Below are 20328 nucleotides of genomic sequence, written 5' to 3'. Positions count from 1 at the left end.
GGCTAATTGACATCATTTGAGTCCATTGGAGGTGTACCTGTGGATGTATTTCAAGGCCTACCTTCAAACTCAGTGCCTCTTTGCTTGACATCATGGGAAAATCAGTAGAAATTAGCCAAGATCTCAGAAAAAAATTGTAGACCTCCACAAGTCTGGTTCATCCTTGGGAGAAATTTCCAAACGCCTGAAGGTACCACGTTCATCTCTGCAAACAATAGTGCACAAGTATAAACACCATGGGACCACGCAGCCGTCATACCGCTCAGGGAAGAGACGTGTTCTGTCTCCTAGAGATGAACATACTGTGGTGCGGAAATAAATCTCAGAACAACAGCAAAGGACCTTGTGAAGATGCTGGAGGAAACAGGTACAAAAGTATTTATATCCACATTAAAAATTAGTCCTATATCGACATAACCTGAAAGGCCGTTCAGCAAGGAAGAAGCCACTGCTCCAAAAACCGCCATAAATAATCCAGACTACGGTTTGCAACTGCACATGGGGACAAAGATCATAGTTTTTGGAGAAATGTACACTGGTCTGATGAAACAAAAATGGAATTGTTTGGCCATAATGACCATCTTTATGTTTGGAGTATAAAGGTGGAGGCTTGCAAGCCAAAGAACACCAAAGTCTCCCGTCTGTCCTGGGTGAAGTTGGGTCCACGTCCCACGCCAGAGCCGTCACCGTGGACAGACGCCCACCCAGACCCTCCCCTATAGGTTCAGGTTTTGCGGCCGGAGTCCGCACCCTTGCGGGGGGGTACTGTCACGTTCTGACCCTAGTTTTGTTTTTCTATGTTGGTTTATTGTGTTCGAACTAGTATGGTTCTCAATCAGAGGCAGGTGTCGTTAGTTTTCTCTGACTGAGAATCATACTTAGGTAGCCTGGGTTTCACTTTTGGTTTGTGGGTGTTTGTTTCCGTGTGAGTGTTTGCGCAACATGGTACTGTTTCGGTTTTGTAAATTCACGTCATTGTTTATTGTTTTGATTCAGTGTTCAGTGCTTTCTTTAATTAAAATCATCATGAACACTTACCACGCTGCACCTTGGTCCGACTCTCTATCTCCAGACGACATCCGTTACACTTCCGACTTCAACTGTAGCCTATGCAATATGATTATTAGGCCATAGCAGTGTGTTTGTCTGCAAGGCTGATAAACTAGGTAGTTCCTTATTACAGTAAATACATTCTTAATCTTCATTTTCAAGCTATTAGCTTTAAGCTATGTCCCTTTTCAACACACTACCACAATACATATAATTCCACATTTCAAAGGGAGGAATAATCTCATGTGAGATTCGACCCCTTTGCCACAATCCGCGACAATTACGTGGAGCTAGGCACTCTACACAGAGAGTAATTTGACCAGTCAATCAAATACACGTGATATAGTTGCTTTGATTATCAGAACGTGCTATTTGACTTATGTTGAAGACGTTTCCATGAACAAGTGTTGGAACACGTCCAAGTACGTCCATCATTTTAATTTGCTGATATGGATATTGTTACAGAAAATAATCATGGCCACCTGCTGAGTTTTTTTGGGAAGAAAACCACTCGATTTTGTCCCTACGTTATATTGGCATCGAATATGTCACCCTCCTGTAATGGGTGCGCGATTATATGCATAGTCGAGCATCTTTTTGTGACAAAATATCTTGTTTAAAACGGGAACGTTTTTCTTCCAAAAATGAAATAGCGCCACCATAAGTGTAAGAGGTTAATTTGAAGACCCTTGTTCCCTTCGGTCTCAACGTAGACTTTGATCTGAAGCCATTCTAGTGATTGTGATTTTGCTATTGTAAATGTTTGTAGGCTTATGTAGCCAAATTGTATCTATGATTGTACGCTATCAATTTCTGTTTTTTGTATGCTATTTTATTATATGAGAATTAACCAATGATATCAGGCCACAACTGGCCATGATTACAAACACCTGTGTGTGTCTTTTGACACTATATAAATGAGTCATCTCGCAGTGTTTGTCATTATACCCTGATGAAGACAGCTTGTCTGTCGAAACGTTGGACATAAATATTTTTGCATCTGAGCTCCTAGAGTGTGCAAATTTTTAAAAGTGTTCTATCCGCTAGCCAGCATCTCACCTCAGTAGGTGTGCTTTTCTTTCGCCTCTAGATTACACCTGCTGAGATTAGCATGGAGATATATGTGCAAGCCTATGTAATGTGAACAGCTAACATATAGCCTTTGATCACGTGCAACTACCTCAACGATTTTAATTGGCTGATGCTTGAACTTAACCTTGAACTTAAACCCCACGGGACCGCAAACCGATTCAAATGTAGCATGTATCGTTCAGAAAATCTATTCAAACGCTACGAATCCTCGGTTCACTAACATTTGTTGCTCATGTTACTTTCTTTCTACCTTCCGAAAATACCTTATCTTTTGTGACAACTTGTGCGTCTTCTCCTTCAGCGTCGAACTAATAAGCATGTAACTGCGTAATTAGATGAGTGACAACCAATGTAATTTGATCATTTCATAACGAGGACAGCAATCACTTTTGCGAGCAAAACTGCCTACAGGAAAATGTGTGCCTTCAGGCCTGGAGGGAAGAAAAAGTAATTCCGCTACCCAAAAATAGCAAAGCTCCCTTTACTGGCTCAAACAGCCGACGAATAAGCCTGTTACCAACCCTTAGTCAAATTTTGGAAAAAATTATGTTTGACCAGATACAATGCTATTTCACCATAAACTAATTAACAACAGATTTTCAGCAAGGTTATAGGGAAGGGCATTCAAGATGTATGGCACAAATGACGGATGATTGACAGACAGAAATGTATAATAAAAAGATTGTGGGAGCTGTTTTGTTAGACTTCAGTGCAGTTTTTGACTTTATCGATCAAAATCTTCTGCTGTGTTATGGCTTTACATCCCCTACTATATTGTGGATCGACAGTTACCTGTCAAATTGAACACTTGTGTTCATTAATGGAAGCCAACATAATCCAGGTAGAGTCAGGCATTTCCCAGGGCAGCTGTCTAGGGACCTTACTTTTTTCAATCTTTGCTAATGCCCTGCCACTGGTTCTGAGTAAACCTGTGTGTCTATGTATGCTGATGACACAGCTACCAAAGCAAGTGAAATCACTGCTACACTTAACAAAAAGCTGCCGTCAGTTTCAGAACAGGTGTAAAGTAATAAGTTAATCCTAAATATTTAAATATCTAAAAGCATTGTATTTGGGACAAATTATTCACTAAACCCTAAACCTCAACAAAACAATTTGAATGAATAATGTGAAAATTTAGCAAGTTGAGGAGACTAAACTGCTTGTGTAACCCAGGATTGTAAACTGTAATGGTCAAAACATATTGATGGAAAGAGGTCTGTCCATAATAAAGCACTGCTCTGCCTTCTTAACAACGCTATCAACAAGGCAGGTCCTACAGGCCCTGATTTTGTCGCACCTGGACTACTGTCCAGTTGTGTGGTCAGGTGCCACAAAGAGGGACTTAGGAAAATTACACTTGGCCCAGAACAGAGCAGCACTGCTGGCCATTAAATGTACATGGAGAGCTAACATTAATAATATGCATGCCAATCTCTACTGGCTGAAAGTAGAGGAGAGATTGACTTCATCAATACTTGTATTTGTGAGAGGTATTGACATGTTGAACGCACACAGCTGGGACACCTATGTATACCTTATAAGACATGTCACCAGAGGTCTCTTCACAGTCCCCAAGTCCAGAACAGACTTTGGGAGGCGCACAGTACTACATAGCGCCATGGCTCCATGGAACTCTATTCCGCATCATGAAAAATACACATTATGGAACAGCAGGGACTGTGAAGAGACACACACACAGACATAATAACATACGCACTATACAAACATGTACGCATGGATTTTGTGTTGTAGATATGTTGTAGTAGAGTAGTGGCCTGAGGGCACACACTTAATGTGTTGTGAAATGTATTGTTTAAAAAAATCTCTCTCTCACACACACAGTGGGATGGGGGTAAAAGATGAAGGTGGCATGTGTGAGTGGGGAGAGTGCATTTGTCACACGGAGCAGGAGAGCGGAATTGAAATGCTGCTCCTGAAATAGACAGAGATGCACAGAGACGGTACAGGTCAAAGATTTAAGCATGCACATGCAAACCTATCTCACTCTTTCTATTCTCTCTCTCTCTCTCTCTCTCTCTCACGCACGCAATTTTTCCTGTTCTACTATGTGGTTGTGTGTGGGTCAGCAAAATGAAGCACTAAGGGAATATGCTTGTCTTCTTGTGTTTCGCTTGATTCAGTGTGTATGTCTTATGTGTGTAGCATCTCTGATCATTGTTCTCTCTCTCCCTCCCTTTCCCTCTCTTCCTCTTTATCTCTCTCTCTCCCCCTCTCTCCCATCTCTCTCTCTCTCTCTCTCTCTCTCTTGCTGTCTCTCTCTCTAGGTGGGGGGCCAAGGGAGGCCCCAGAGGTGTGTGCTCTGCCTGAACAGGCTCCTGTGGCGCTACACAGGCTGATAGAAGCTCTGGAGAGACAAGGTAAAAACTTCCACAACTTAGAGAAAAAAAACGTGTTGGTAATTCATATTGTACACAATTCAGGAATTATTATGACTCCATGTTTGATCTCTTCAAATGCATCTTTATGAATGTAGAATTATTATGTAGTAGGTCTAAAGTATTTTGTGGATGCATTGAAATGTAACTATTTTCACTAATTCCTCTGCCCCTCTCTTGTCTAGGCTTGGAGAGTGAGCCACTGTACCGGACGCCCCCAGCCTCCACCGGACCCCCAGAACTGAGACAGGCTCTTGACACAGGTGCATAAACCCCTGCATAACACTACATAAAACAGGTGTATGCACTGACTACTGAATAAGAGCGTCGGCTAAATGACTCAAATGTAAATGTAAAATGTACATAAAACCCTACATAATATAACGTACATAACACAGGTACATAAACCCTACATAACCCTACACAGCACATGTACATCAATCCTACAAACCCCTACATAACACATGTACATAAACCCTACATAACCCTACACAGCACATGTACATCAATCCTACAAACCCCTACATAACACAGGTACATACACCCTACATAACACATGTACCTTAACCCTACATAACACAGGTTCATACTATCGGTGCAACTACAAACTAAGTCGGGTTTTTTTTCTCATGTCAGGGCACAAGTTGTGGAGTTACAGTATTGGAGGAGTTGTGGAGTTGCAGTATTTGTATGCAGAAATTGCAGCATGTCAACTCAACAGGTGTCAACCTGCTAGGTATTTAACGGACACACTGGGCCTAATAAGTCTTGAATATAATCTCTCAGTACAGCATCTCTCCGGTGTGCTGACTCATACAGAAGGCATACAGTAGATTACTGCTGATAGCCAGAATTGGTAGTCTATCCCAGTAGAGAGAAAGTTGGGAAAGTTTGTGCTGAAGTTCAGGCTGGCTCCACAAGGGAGTGCTCTGACTCTGTAATATTTGCGCAGGCAGAACATAACTCTTATCTGAGACCCATCGAGCCCACAGCATTACAAACACAGTGGTGACAGAACCAGTAGAGGCACAATGGTATACACAGCATCTTATACACTCCCACATCTAAATAAGCAATAAGGCTCGAGGGGGTGTTGTATATTTTCTAATATGACTTCAAAATTGGACTTAGGGGCAACAGTGAGCGCTATTACCATAAAGTAGGTTTGAGTTTTGCAAGGGCATTGTGGACGGAGTTGGTGGATGGGTGTAATCCCATGACTTGCGTGTTCGATCCTAGTGATGGACCCTCACTTGAAATGCCTAATTCTGCAGTGAGACTGTGAGAGCATGTTGAGACTAAGGTCTCTTTTGCAATGGAACCCTGCATTAACACAATTTACAAAATAAAATACAGTATAATACAAATATTCAAGACAAACGGTCACATTCCTCAAGCAAGGAGGTCTCCAATCAACATGTTGAACTGCCCAAGAGGCACCAGAACACCCAGTTGTAGGGAATGCTGTAGGTTGTTCCATACACAGGGTGCAAATACAATTAAAACAGATTTACCTAACTGAGTAAACCGAAGGGATTTCCATAGTTAGCCATCCCTGAGACCAGGTATGGTAACTTGTACCTCTAAAGATTCATAATATGGACTGCCCGGATACAGCCCTTAGCAGTGGTATGTTGGCCATATACCCCAAACCCCCAAGGTGCCTTATTGCTATTATAAACTGGTTACCAACATAATTACAACAGTAAACATGTGATGTTGCGTCATACCCGTGGTATGTTGTCTGGAATATCACAGCTTTCAGACAATCAGCATCCAGTACTCAAACTACCCAGTTTATAATACACAATATGACACACATCATCTCACATCACTCATACACACTCAGCATCTCATACACAAAATAACACATACATTGCCTTGCAAAAGTATTCATCTCTGTTGGCGTTTGTCCTATTTTGTTGCATTATAACTTGTAATTTAAATGGATTTTTATTTGGATTTCATGTAATGGACATACACACACACACAAAAAACTTGTTTCAAAAAATAAATATAAATGAAAAACTGAAAAGTGGTGCATGCATATGTATTCACCCTCTTTGCTATGAAGCCCCTAAATAATATCTGGTGCAACCAATTACCTTCAGAAGTCACATTATTAATTAAATAAAGCCCACCTGTGTGCAATCTAAGTGTCCCATGATCTGTCACATGATCTGTGTATATATAGACCTGTTCTGAAAGGCCCCAGAGACTGCAACACCACTAAGCAAGGGCACCATGAAGACCAAGGAGCTCTCTTAACAGGTCAGGGACAATGTTGTGGAGAAGTACAGATCAGGGTTGGGTTATAAAAACATATCAGAAACTTTGAACATGCCACAGAGCACCATTAAATCCTTTATTAAAAACATGGAAAGAATATGGCACCACAACAAGCCTGCCAAGAGAGTGCCACCCACCAAAACTCATGGACCAGGCAAGGAGGGCATTAATCAGAGAGGCAACAAAGAAACCATAGATTACCCTGAAGGAGCTGCAAAGCTCCACAGCGGAGATTGGAGTATCTGTCCATAGGACCACTTTAAGCCGCACACTCCACAGAGCTGTGCTTTACAGAAGATTGGACAGAAAAAAGCCATTGCTTAAAACCTGTTGAGGCTAGGGGGCAGTATTTTCACTTTTGGATGAAAGGCGTTCCCAGAGTAAACGGCCTCCTACTCTCTCCCAGATGGGACTATATGCATTGTATTATTACTGGTGGATAGAAAACACTCTGGAGTTTCTAAAACTGTTTGATTTATGTCTGTGAGTATAACAGAATTCATATGGCAGACAAAAACCTGAGAAGAAATCCAAACAGGAAGTGAGAACTCAATTTAGAAAACAGTGCCATTGGATGTCCACCCTAAATATGGATGAGAATGCACTTTCTAGGGCTTCCACAAGATGTCACCGTCTTTAGATTCTGGTTGTATGATTCTACTATAAAGGTGGGGCTCATAATAGCTCTTTGAGTGGGTGGTCTGGCAGAAGGCCTCAGTTTCATTACGCGCGGTCACGAGAGAGTGTTCTTGCGTTCCTATGCTTTTCTTCAGACAATGAAATTCTCCGGTTGGAACCTTATTGCTGATTAATGTTTAAAACCTCCTAAATATGGATTGCACACATCATTTGACTTGTTTCTACGACCTGTAACGGAACTTTTTGAGTTTTTGTCTGGAGGAATTGCTCGTGCTTTTTGAGGATTGAATGCTGGGCTGAACAAGCTAACAACAAGTGGCTAAATTATGGGCTTTATGGAACAAATCAGTCATTTATTGTCGAACTGGGATTCCTGGAACTGCCTTCTGGTGAAGATATTCAAAGATAAGTGAATATTTATAGTGTTTTTTTGTAGCTTCTGTTGACGCCAAAATGGCAGCTATTTATTTGGGTTCTGAGCGCCGTTCTCAGATGATTATTTTTCTGTAAAAACAAAATTGAAATCTGACACAGCGGTTGCATAGAGGATACATTTATCTTTAATTCTGTGAATAACACTTGCATCTTTTATCAATTTTTATTGTGAGTATTTCTGCATAATCACCGGATGTTTTGGAATCAAACCATTACTACACGTAACGCGCCAATGTAAACTAAGATTTTATATATATATATATATATATATATATATATATATGCACATTATCGAACAAAACACACAATACATCATGTATAACATGATTTCCTATGAGTGTCATCTGATGGAGATAATCAAAGGTTAGTGATTCATAGTATCTATATTTATGCTTTTTGTGCCTGTGAAATATCGCTCTGTGTGCTTTTGAATTTGTTGGTCATCTAACATAAATATATGTTGTGTTTTCGCTGTAAAACATTTTAAAAATCAGACATGATGGGTAGATTAACAAGATGTTTATCTTTCATTTGCTGTATTGGACTTAATGTGTGAAAGTTCAATATTTCTAAATATTTTTTTGGGTTGAATGGGAGTGGGTGTTCCCTTTAGGGAACTCCTTTCCCCCCATAGCCCCAACTTAAAGAAAAAAATAAGCAAGCACATTTGATGTTCGCCAAAAGGCATGTCGGAGACTCCCGAAACATATGGAAGAAGGTACTCTGGTCAGACTACAATTTAGCTTTTTAGCCATCAAGGAAAACGCAATGTCTGGCATAAACCAACACCTCTCATCACCCCGACAGCACCATCTCCACAGTGAAGCATGGTGGTGGCAGCATCATGATGTGGGGATATTTTTCATCAGCAGGGACTGGGAAACTGGTCAGAATTGAAGGAATTATGGATGGCGCTAAATACAGGGAAATTCTTGAGAGAAACCTGTTTCAGTCTTCCAGAGATTTGAGACTGGGACGGAGCTACACCTTCCAGTGGGATAATCACCCTAAACATACTGCTAAAGCAACACTTGAGTGGTTTAAGAAACATTTAAATGTCTTTGAATGGCCTAGTCAAAGCCCAGACCTCAATCCAATTGAGAATCTGTGGTATGACTTAAAGATTGCAGTACACCAGCGGAACCTATCCAACTTGAAGAAGCTGGAGCAGTTTTGCCTATGAAGAAATCCCAGTGGCTAGATGTGTCAAGCTTATAGAGACATACCCTAAGAGACTTGCAGCTGTAATTGCTGCAAAAGGTGGCTTTACAAAGTATTGACTTGGGGGGGTGAATAGTTATGCACGCTCAAGTGTTCTGTTTTTTTGTCTTGTTTCTTGTTTGTTTCACAATAAATTAAAACATTTGCATCTTCAAAGTGGTAGGCATGTTGTGTAAATCAAATGATACAACCCCCCCAAAAAAGAAAAATCAATTTTAATTCCAGGTTGTAAAGGCAACAAAATGTGAATAATGCCAAGGGGGGCGAATACTTTTGCAAGCCACTGTAGCATTTACGCAGTTTCTGTCACGCCTTGGTCTTATTATTTTGTGTTTTAGTTAATTAGTTGGTCAGGCCAGGGTGTGACATGGGTTTATGCTTGTTGTATTTCGTAGTGGGGTTTTTTAGTTATTGGGTTTGTGGCTGAGTAGGGGTGTTGCATAGGTTTGGCTGCCTGAGGCGGTTCTCAATCAGAGTCAGGTGATTCTCGTTGTCTCTGATTGGGAACCGTATTTAGGTAGCCTGGGTTTCACTTTGTATTTCGTGGGTGATTGTTCCTGTCTCTGTGTAGTTTCACCAGATAGGCTGTATTTAGGTTTCACGTTCCGTTTTGTTGTTTTTTGTATTTGTATTCAGTTATTTCATGTACCGCGATTGTTTCATTAAAAACATGAGTAACCAACACGCTGCATTTCGGTCCGACTCTCTTTCGACAAACAAAGAACGTCGTTACAGTTTCAGACATAGAACTACATGTAGAACACATACAGTATAGAATTATAAGGTATAATTATAATTACTATGGTTTAGTTATCTCTATTGAATTGAATTTATTTATGTAACAGACAACAAAATGTGCAATGTGGACCCTAGGATATCATTTATGTATGAATTAAAACACTTGTTTCCAAAGTGGTCCTCGATGGTAAAAACAATAACACATAAATGATTAAAAGGCAAGTCGAAATTATAAACAACCATAAATGCATTAATTTATATTGACATCCTAGAAAGTGGCACTATTCCCTGCACTTTTCCCTAACCTTAAAAACCAACCATTTTCATTTCACATTTCGACCTTAAAAAACTATTTATTCATTGCACATAATACCTATCATTCAAATACATACACCTGACCAGCAGTAGGGGACACAAGGGGCAGTGGAGTGGTTTAACTTAGACAAACTTGTCCAAATGAAAAACTTTGCCTGCTTTTTAAAACTATTTCTACTTTTTCTTTGCTTATCTCTAAGGGGAGGCTATTCCATAGACAAATGCCTGTATGGAAAAACTTACTCCTTGCTGTACTGTTTACTCTTTGGATTTTACAAGACATAACACTAGCTCTGGTATTGTAATGGTTACAGACCATATCAATGTTGTTTTTCATATATCCTGAGGCACGATCATTTAAGATGTCAAACATATGATTGAGTTAAAGTTGGCCCACTCTGGACTCCAAAGGTAACAAGCCCACCACCTGGAACTCCTGTACCCCATGAGGGTCCTTGTGGGGACATTCAGCATATACCTGATAACATTATTTACATGACTGGCATTTCCCCTTTTCAGCTTTTTGATGGCCCACAATACCAAGCAGAGCAGGCATAATTAAAATGACACTGAATCAAGGTTGAGACAAACAATTTAAGTTTCTATGCAGGGTTGGGTAGGTTACTTTTTAAATGTAATATGTTACAGTCACTAGTTACCTGTTCAAAATTGTAATCAGCAATGTCAATTTTGGATTACCTAAACTCAGTAACATAATCTGATTACTTTTGGATTACTTTCCCTTTAAGGGTCATTGGAAGAAGACAAAAAGGATTCATCAAACACATTTGAAACGCAATTTTTCAAAAGTAATCTGATTACAATATATTTGCTGGTAACGTAACCGACTAGTTTTTGTTGTTGTTGAATAATCAGATTACATATAATTAGTCACTTCCCAATCCTGTCTCTATGCTCTATAAAGGTTGCAGAACTATAACTGTTTCATTATTTATTATCAATGAACCTATATGAATCTTCACGGCAAAAAGTAATATTTCTCTTTTTAATTATATTTATGATAGTTGTTTTGGTGGTATAGGTTTGCACACAAACAAACACACACACACTTGGCCTCCTCATCCCGGGAGAAATAAGGGGTCAATGCGAGGGTAAAGACATGCATGTAATCAAAGAAATTGACAAAGAAGAGTTGACTCCCAGTAATATAGTTGATACAGACATACATATTGGCAGACAGAAATAGGGATGAGAGAATTCAACACAAATGTACAGTACATGCAGAAATGCACACATATGCACATACATTACAGGCATGGAAAGAGCAAGGCTAGCTAACATACATGAACAGGTCATATATGTGACCAGGAGTAGACATGGGAGAAGGAAATAATGTATAGAAATGGGTTGACACATGACTCTTATACATGCATACCTGTAAAGGCACACGTCCGATGCTCTTCTCTTAGTGGGGAGAGGAAAAGTGGGAGGAAGACATTACTAATGGAACAGATAAAACAGAGAGAGAATATTAGAAAAACAGCTAGACAGAAATCTCTCTGTCTCTCTCTCTGAGAACGTCTCTTTGTGCAGTGTGGTAAGGTCTTTGTTATGTAGGAAGTGTTAATGGTACACGGGCTGGGGGTAGGATAATGTATTTCTGAGAAAGGTAGTTTCCATGCAGACAGTTTTCCTCTCTGTGTTTTGGCTGAGGTGTTCTCTTCAGTGCATGGGTCCTGTTGTTATGTAATAGGGAGTTGTTACATAGGGCATAAGCTCTCACGCTATTCCACAACCCTCTCAGTAATTTGGCATGGACAAGGTATCAAATCAAAGTCAAATCAAATTGTATTGCTCACATACACAGATTTAGCAGATGTTATTGTGGGTGTATCGAAATGCTTGTGTTCCTAGCTCCAACAGTGCAGTAGTATCTAACAATTCACAACAATATGCACAAATCTAAAAGTAAAATAATGGAATTATTATTATAATAATGGAATCCTCAACACTGGAGACCCTCAGGGGTGCGTGCTCATTCCCCTCCTGTACTCATGACTGCACGGCCAGGCACGACTCCAACACCATCATTAAGTTTGCCGATGACACAACAGTGGTAGGCCTGATCATCGATAACGATGAGACAGCCTTTAGGGAGGAGGTCAGAGACCTGGCTGTGTGGTGCCCAGACAACAACCTTTCCTTCAACGTGATCAAGACAAAGGAGAGGATTGTGGACTATAGAAAAAGGAGGCCCGAGCACGCCCCCTAATCGAAAGGGGCTGTAGTGGAGCAGGTTGGGAGCTTCAAGGTCCTTGGTGTCCACATCACCAACAAACTATCATGGTCCAAACACACCAAGACAGTTGCAAAGAGGTGAACCAGAACTGACACTAGAACGGTGACAGTCCGGTGGACGAGTTCTGCAGTGTGTTGTGAGCATATTCCTCCCAGACAAGGAACTTGCTCCAGTTGCTGGCCTGGATGGAGACAAAGCAGAGGAGGAACTTCTCCAGCTCCTGGTTGGCCCGCTCCGTTTTCCCATTCAACTGTGGGTGGAATCTAGAGGAGAGACTCACTGACGCCCCCAACAGGGAGCATGAGGCTTTCCAATACCGTGAGGCGAACTGGGGCCCACGATCCGAGATAATATCCTGGGGAAGTCCGTGTAGTCGAAATACATGGGTAATCATGAGATCAGCGGTCTACTTCGCTGAGGGCATGTTGGGTAAGACAATGAAATGGGCTGCCTTGGAGAAACGATCAACGACCACCAGGATAGTGGTAAGCCCTTGGCATGGAGGTAACCCTGGGATAAAGTCAACGGACAGGTGGGACCAGGGCAGACTGGGGATGGGCAGAGGTTGTAGTAACCCAGCCAGTCGCTGTCGTGAGGACTTGCTTTGGGCACAGGTGGAACAGGCCACAACACAGGATCTCACAGAAAATCTAAAATAAACAAAACAAATCTACCAAAATGTACTATTGTGTACCTTAGTAGCGCTTCCCTTCCTCCTCTTTCTACAAAGGATCTCACATCTTCAATCATGTTGGACCACCAGAATTTCCTCCTCAAGAACTAATTTAGAGGAATGTCCCGGTTGTAGTACTCGGGAAGACGCTGATCGTGGAACGTTATGTCTGTTAGTGGGACCCCCACCAGGGTCAGGTTCTCGGGTCTGGGCTTGTCGTACCCTGGTCTCAATACTCCATATAACAGGGGCCACATTGTGGGAGCTGTGGATGGTGGGCTTGGAGTCCCTCTCCTCTTTGGGGACATCATGTTGGCGGGGCAGAGCGTCTGCTTTCTGATTCTTGGATCCTGGGCGATAGGCTAGTGTGAAATCGAACTTGTTAAAAAACAGAGCCCACCTGGCCTGGCGAGGGTTCAACCTCTTGGCTTCTTGAATGGAGACCAAGTTGTTATGATCCGTCCAGATCACGAAAGGTTGAGGTTCCCCCTCCAACCAGTGTCTCCATCCATCAAGGGCCTACTTATCTGCCAAGAGCTCCTGGTTGCATTCCCCTGGCGAGAACCGCTTCAAGAGAAAGGCACATGGGTGCAGTTTCTTGTCCTCCTTGTTCCACTGTGAAGGACTGCCCCTGCTCTGGTGTCCGAGGCGTCCACCTCTACCACAGAGGGATGAGTAGGATCAGGATGAACAAGGATGGGTCCGGAGGTGAAACGTCCCTTGAGCTCCATGAATGCCCTGTCAGCCTCGGGAGTCCAGCAAAAACAGGTCTGGGACTTGCATGTTAGGACCGTGAGAGGCGCTGCCACCGCACCAAAGTTGCTTATAAAACATAAAAGGTGGGATGGGGCCAGTCGGCGACCGCCTCAAACTTTATGGGGGCCATTTGGATGCCTGCGGTAGAGATAGGATGCTCTCGATTGTGCATCTGTAAAAGTTTGTGAGGATCTTAGGGGCCAAGCCAAATTTCTCCAGCCTCCTGAAGTTGAAGAGGCGCTGTTGCGCCGCCTTCACCACACTGGCTGTGTGGGTCGGCCAATTCATATTGTCAGTGATGTGTACACCGAGGAACTTGAAGCTATTCACCTTCTCCACTGTGGTCAGGTCGATGTGGATGGGGGGTGCTCCCTCTGCTGTTTTCTGAAGTCCCCAATCAGCTCCTTCGTTTTGTTGACGTTGAAGGAGAGGTTATTTTCCTGGCACCACTCTGCCAGGGCCCTCACCGCCTCCCTGTAGGCTGTCTCGTCACTGTTAGTAATCAGGCCTACTACTGTTGTGTAAACTCTGCAAACTTGATGATTGAGTTGGAGGCCTGTGTTGCCACTGAGTGATGGGTGAACAGGGAGAGCAGGAGGGAGCTGAGCATGCACTCTTGTGGGGCCACTGTGTTGAGGACCAGTGAAGTGGAGGTGTTGTTTCGTACCTTCACCACCTGGGAGCGACCCGTCAAGAAGTTCAGGACCAGTTACACAGGGCGGGGTTCAGACCCAGGGCACCGAACTTAATGATGAGTTTGGAGGGTACTATGGTGTTGAAGGCTGAGGTATAGTCAATGAACAGCATGATGGCCACAGAGTGCATGCTTGTGTGTGTGCTTGTGTGTGTGCCCGTGTGTGTGTGTGTGTGTGTGTGTGTGTGTATACTGTATATACAGTGCCTTGCAAAAGTGTTTTACGATTTTGTTGCATTATAGCCTGTAATTTAAATGGATCTTTATTTGGATTTCATGTAATAGACATGCACAAAATAGTCAAAATTGGTGAAGTGAATTTTTTTTTTTTTTTTTATGTAAAAGTGGTGCATGCATATGTATTCACCCCCTTTGATATGAAGCACTAAATAAGATCTGGTGCATCCAATTACCTTCAGAAGTCACCTAATAAGAAATAAAGTCCACCTGCGTGCTATCTGTGTTATATGATCTCAGTATTTATACACCTGTTCTGAAAGGCCCCAGAGTCTGCAACACCACTAAGCAAGGGGCACCATGAAGACCAAGGAGCTCTCCAAACAGGTAAGGGACAAAGTTGTAGAGAAGTAATGATCAGGGTTGGGTTGGGTTATAAAAAAATATCCGAAACAATAAACAATCCAAAAATCAACCATGAAGCTCAAGGCTATAGTGCCAACAAACAAAGACAACTTCCCACACAGAAAATAGGGAAAAGGGCTACCTAAGTATGGTTCCCAATCAGAGACAACAATAGACAACAATGTTCTTGTTTGAGAACCATACACGGCCAAAACATAGAAACACAAGTCTATCCCAAAACACAACCTGACAAAACCAAAAAGAGACATTAAAAGGATCTCTACGGTCAGGGCGTGACAGTACCCCCCCAAAGGTGCGGACTCTGGCCGCAAAACCTGAACCTATAGGGGAGGGTCTGGGTGGGCATCCATCCGTGGTGGTGGCTCAGGTGCAGGATGCAGACCCCGCTCCACCACTGGCTCACCCTACTTTGGTGGCACCTCTGGTGTGGGGACCCTCGTCGCTGACCCCGGACTGGGGACCCTTGTAGTGGGCCCCGGACTGGGCACCCTCATAGCGGGCCCCGGACTGGGCGCCCTCGTTGCGGGCCCCGGACTGGAGGCCGTCTCTGGTGGCATGGGCTGGAGACCGTCTCTGGAGGCTCCGGACTGGAGACCGTCGCTAGATGCTCCGGACTGGAGACGGTCATTGGAGGCTTCGTGCCATGACTCTCCACTGGAGGCTTCATGCCATGGATCACCACTGGAGGCTTCGTGCCATGGATCACCACTGGAGGCTTCGTGCCATGGATCATCACTGGAGGCTTCGTGCCATGGATCATCACTGGAGGCTTCTTGCCATGGATCATCACTGGAGGCTTCGTGCAATGGATCATCACTGGAGGCTTCGTGCCATGGATCATCACTGGAGGCATCTTGCCATGGATCATCACTGGAGGCTTCGTGCAATGGATCACTGGAGTGGAGAGACACACAGGAGGCCTGGCTCTGGGAGCAGGCACAGGACTCACCAGGCTGGGGAGACATACAGGAGGCTTAGGTCTTGGCAGAGGCACCGGATACACTGGGTCGTTAGGCGCACTGGCAGCCTCGAGCGCAGAGCTGGCACAACCCGTTCTGGCTGGATGCCCACTTCCACCCGGCAAATGCGGGACACTGGCACAGAGCACACCGGCCTGTAAATGCTCACTTGAGACACCGTGCTCATCACCCCATAACACGGTGCATGACCAGTCACATGCTCGCCCTGGTAAGCATGGGGAGTTGGCTCAGGTCTGAATCCTGACTCTACCACACTCCCCATGTGCCCCCCAAAAAACATTTTTTGGAGTGGCCTCCCGGTCTTTAGTGCCAGCCGTGACCCTGTGTAAACCTGGGCCCTATTTCTCGCTGCCTCCACCTTCCTCTCTGCTTCCAGCTGCTCCCACGGCAGGCGATCCTTTCCCGCCAGGATCTCCTCCCATGCCCAGGATCCTTTGCCATTTAGGATGTCCTCCTCCCACCACGCTGCTTGGTCCGTTTGTGGTGGGAAGTTCTCATGGCCGTCGAAAGACCTGGTCCAAGGTGCAGCGTGGTGAGCGTACACATTCCTTTTATTTATATGATGCCAACAAAAACAATAAACAATTGGTGAAGCTCAAGGCTATAGTGCCAGCAAACAAAGACAACTTCCCACACAGAAAGGAGGGAAAAGGGCTACCTAAGTATGGTTCCCAATCAGAGACAACGATAGACAGAACCATACCCGGCCAAAACATAGAAACACAAAATCATAGAAAACGAAACCTAGAATGCCCACCCCAAATTACACTCTGACCAAACCAAATAGAGACATTAAAAGGCTCTCTACGGTTTTGACACATTTAAATGTCTTGGAATAGCCTAGTCAAAGCCCAGACCTCAATCCAATTGAGAATCTGTGGTATGACTTAAAGATTGCTGTACACCAGCGGAACACATCCAAGGGGCTGGAGCAGTTTTAACTTGAAGAAGGGGCAAAAATCCTAATGGCTAGATATGCCAAGCATGTAGAGACATACCCCAAGAGACATGCTGCTGTAATTGCTGCAAAAGGTATTGACTTTGGGGGGTGAATAGTTATGCACGATCAAGTTTTCTGTTTTTTTGTCATATTTCTTGTTTGTTTCACGAGAAAAAAAATCAAAAGTAACAGTCAGCATCTGGTATGGGCACCAGCTGCATTAAGTACTGCAGTGCATCTCCTCCTCATGGACTGCACCATATTTGCCAGTTCTTGCTGTGAGATGTTACCCCACTCTTCCACCAAGGCACCTGCATGTTCCCGGACATTTCTTGGGGAGCGGGTTGGCCCTAGTCCTCACCCTCCAATCCAAAAGGTCCCAGACATGCTCAATGGGAGTGAGATCCGGGCTCTTCGCTGGCCATGGCAGAACACTGACATTCCTGTCTTGCAGGAAATCACTCACAGAACGAGCAGTATGGCTGGTGGCATTGTCATGCTGGAGGGTCATGTCAGGATGAGCCTGCAGGAAGGGTATCACATGAGGGAGGAGGATGTCTTCCCTGTAACGCACAGCATTGAGATTGCCTGCAATGACAGCAAGCTCAGTCCGATGATGCTGTGACACACCGCTCCAGACCATGACAGACCCTCCACCTCGATCCCGCTCCAGAGTACAGGCCTCGGTGTAACACTCATTCCTTTGATGATAAACGCGAATCTGACCATCACCCCTGGTGAGACAAAACTGAGACTCGTCAGTGAAGAACACTTTTTGCCAGTCCTGTCTGGTCCAGCGACGGTGGGTTTGTGCACATAGGCGACGTTGTTGCCGGTGATGTCTGGTGAGGACCTACCTTACAACAGGCCTACAAGCCCTCAGTCCATCCTCTCTCAGCCTATTGCGGACAGTCTGAGCACTGATGGAGGGATTGTGCGTTCCTGGTGTAACTCGGGCAGTTGTTGTTGCCATCCTGTACCTGTCCCGCAGATGTGATGTTCTGATGTATTGATCCTGTGCAGGTGTTGTTACACATGGTCTGCCACTGCGAGGACGATCAGCTGTCCGTCCTGTCTACCTGTAGCGCTGTCTTAGGCGTCTCACAGTACGGGCATTGCAATTATTGCCCTGGCCACATCTGCAGTCCTCTTGCAGCATGCCTAGGCACGTTCACGCAGATGAGCAGGGACCCTGGGCATCTTTCTTTTGGTGTTTTTTAGAGTCAGTCAAAAGGCCTCTTTAGTGTCCTAATTTTTCATAACTGTGACCTTAATTTCCTACCGTCTGTAAGCTGTTACTGTCTTAACGAGCGTTCCACAGTTGCATGTTCATTCATCGTTTATGGTTCATTGAACAAGCATGGGAAACCCTTTACAATGAAGATCTGTGAAGGTATTTATATTTTTGCTGAGTTTGTGTGTGTGTGTGTGTGTGTGTGTGTGTGTGTGTGTGTGTGTGTGTGTGTGTGTGTGTGTGTGTGTGTGTGTGTGTGTGTGTGTGTGTGTGTGTGAAATCTGTCTAGAACCATTACCTCATTGAGCAGACTGCCGATTGGTAAATGGCACGGGCGTTAACATAGTGACAGCTAGCAGTTTTTAGCTGTTAGTTCACAGTGTTTGGGAGTAATAAACTACATTTTGCAGGAGCTTGGTGGTAGTTGAACTAAATTCAAATCATGGTAGTGTTTTACATTTTTTTCCATGTAGCGGTGTAGCTAACTACTGGAACGTCACACAACTTTTTTAATATAAAATAAAAATATGGGTGAAGTAGGCAAGAATATCAGATCTTCCTAATTCTCACTTGAAACATATTTTTGGTGTTTAATAGGCTAAATTACACATTCTGTTATCATCTGACTCCAGAGTGATCTTTTCTTGCAATTTGTAGTCTATGACATTTCAGATTTAGATGTTAGAATTCTTCACAAATCAGTTTGGATGTAGTGAACTACTTTGTCAAAGTAGCTTTAGTTAAGTAAAAGGGTCGTTTTAGTGTAGCTTAACTTCTTCCAGTGTGAAGTAATTGCTAGTGTGGTAAACTATGATTTCAGAGTAGCATCCCCAACATGGTTGAGTAATGCCCACGCTCCTTGTTGTTTTAGTTTCACGGTAACAGACCTGGTATATGAATCACGCTGATTACATGCATGCAGTCATCCAGACGCCAACTTCTCTGGCATAGAGTGAGAACAGTTTTGGAGAGGATGACTCATACACACACACACACACACACACACACACACACACACACACACACACACACACACACACACACACACACACACACACACACACACACACACTCTGCAGAACAATTATATGAGACCGCCGCTGAAAAAACAGGGGAGACTGATGTACTAACACAACTCGCTAATTGCCTAATAGAGGTGAAGTGCATACCTACCGGTACTAATTGCTGATTGCATAGGAGATTAGAAACCACTCCCCCTTCAATACAGCCACTGATTACCAAAACAACAACAATCACAAGTTGCCCTGCCCCTTAATCCTGGTTGATCTCAACAATCAGCTGCAAGTTATGAACAGTCAGAAGTTCACACACCAAGTAGGCTTCTGGGAAGACAGACAGCACTTAAAGTAGATGGCCCTAGCTAGCAAAAACACAGTACTAGACAAGAACAGATTAAGACATTTCTCCTTATTACTCCTGGAAATAGCAGACACAACCAAGCACGCACACACGTACATAGTTACACGCTCAACTCATAGTTTCACACACAGCCAGTCACCTGTATTTTTTAGGAATAAACCCTGGGACTGGGATCTGTAGATTTACCAAATCACCTGAACTGCCTCATCTCCTCTTCGGGCATCTCCATCCTGCCTGGATGATGCCTCGGAACAGAGTCACACCCTCTATGCCCAATGAAGATACAGAGAGCCTACACACACCCACATCATACCTTCACCCCCTTTCTTCACACCTTCTCTGCCTCTTCACCCACTCTTTTTTTTATTCACTCATTCATCTCTATCCCTTTTCCCCCTCCCTACCTCTGAGACAGGACGCGCTGAGATCAGGAAATCACACATTAAACCACTCCCTCCACTCCTTCCTCTTCTCCTATTGGATTCAGGTGATGTCAAGATGTCTCCCTATCTTCCTCCCTCTCTTTCTCAGTCACCATCTCTCTTTCTCTTTTTCATTCTCTCTTGCCAGTTGACACTGTGGGACTGTTCTACGTTAGAATCTGTTACCAAATCTCCCAAACCTCCACAT

At 43.7% G+C, this 20328-nt stretch overlaps 1 protein-coding gene across 1 annotated transcript in view; it reads left to right on the top strand.

Moving 5' to 3' along the window:
• Nucleotides 1-20328, top strand: part of LOC135556158 (phosphatidylinositol 3-kinase regulatory subunit gamma) — a 297567-nt gene that overhangs the window by 99513 nt on the left and 177726 nt on the right. The window contains exons 3-4 of the mRNA XM_064989134.1: nucleotides 4431-4523; nucleotides 4727-4804. Coding sequence (XP_064845206.1) covers nucleotides 4431-4523; nucleotides 4727-4804 — 171 coding nt within the window. The remainder of the gene's footprint in view (nucleotides 1-4430; nucleotides 4524-4726; nucleotides 4805-20328) is intronic.

The sequence above is a fragment of the Oncorhynchus masou genome, chromosome 15, assembly GCF_036934945.1.
Source record: "Oncorhynchus masou masou isolate Uvic2021 chromosome 15, UVic_Omas_1.1, whole genome shotgun sequence".
NCBI classification, from domain to species: domain Eukaryota; kingdom Metazoa; phylum Chordata; class Actinopteri; order Salmoniformes; family Salmonidae; genus Oncorhynchus; species Oncorhynchus masou.
The sequence above is the reverse complement of the archived record's forward strand: the minus strand, read 5'-3'. Positions and strand labels throughout refer to the sequence as shown.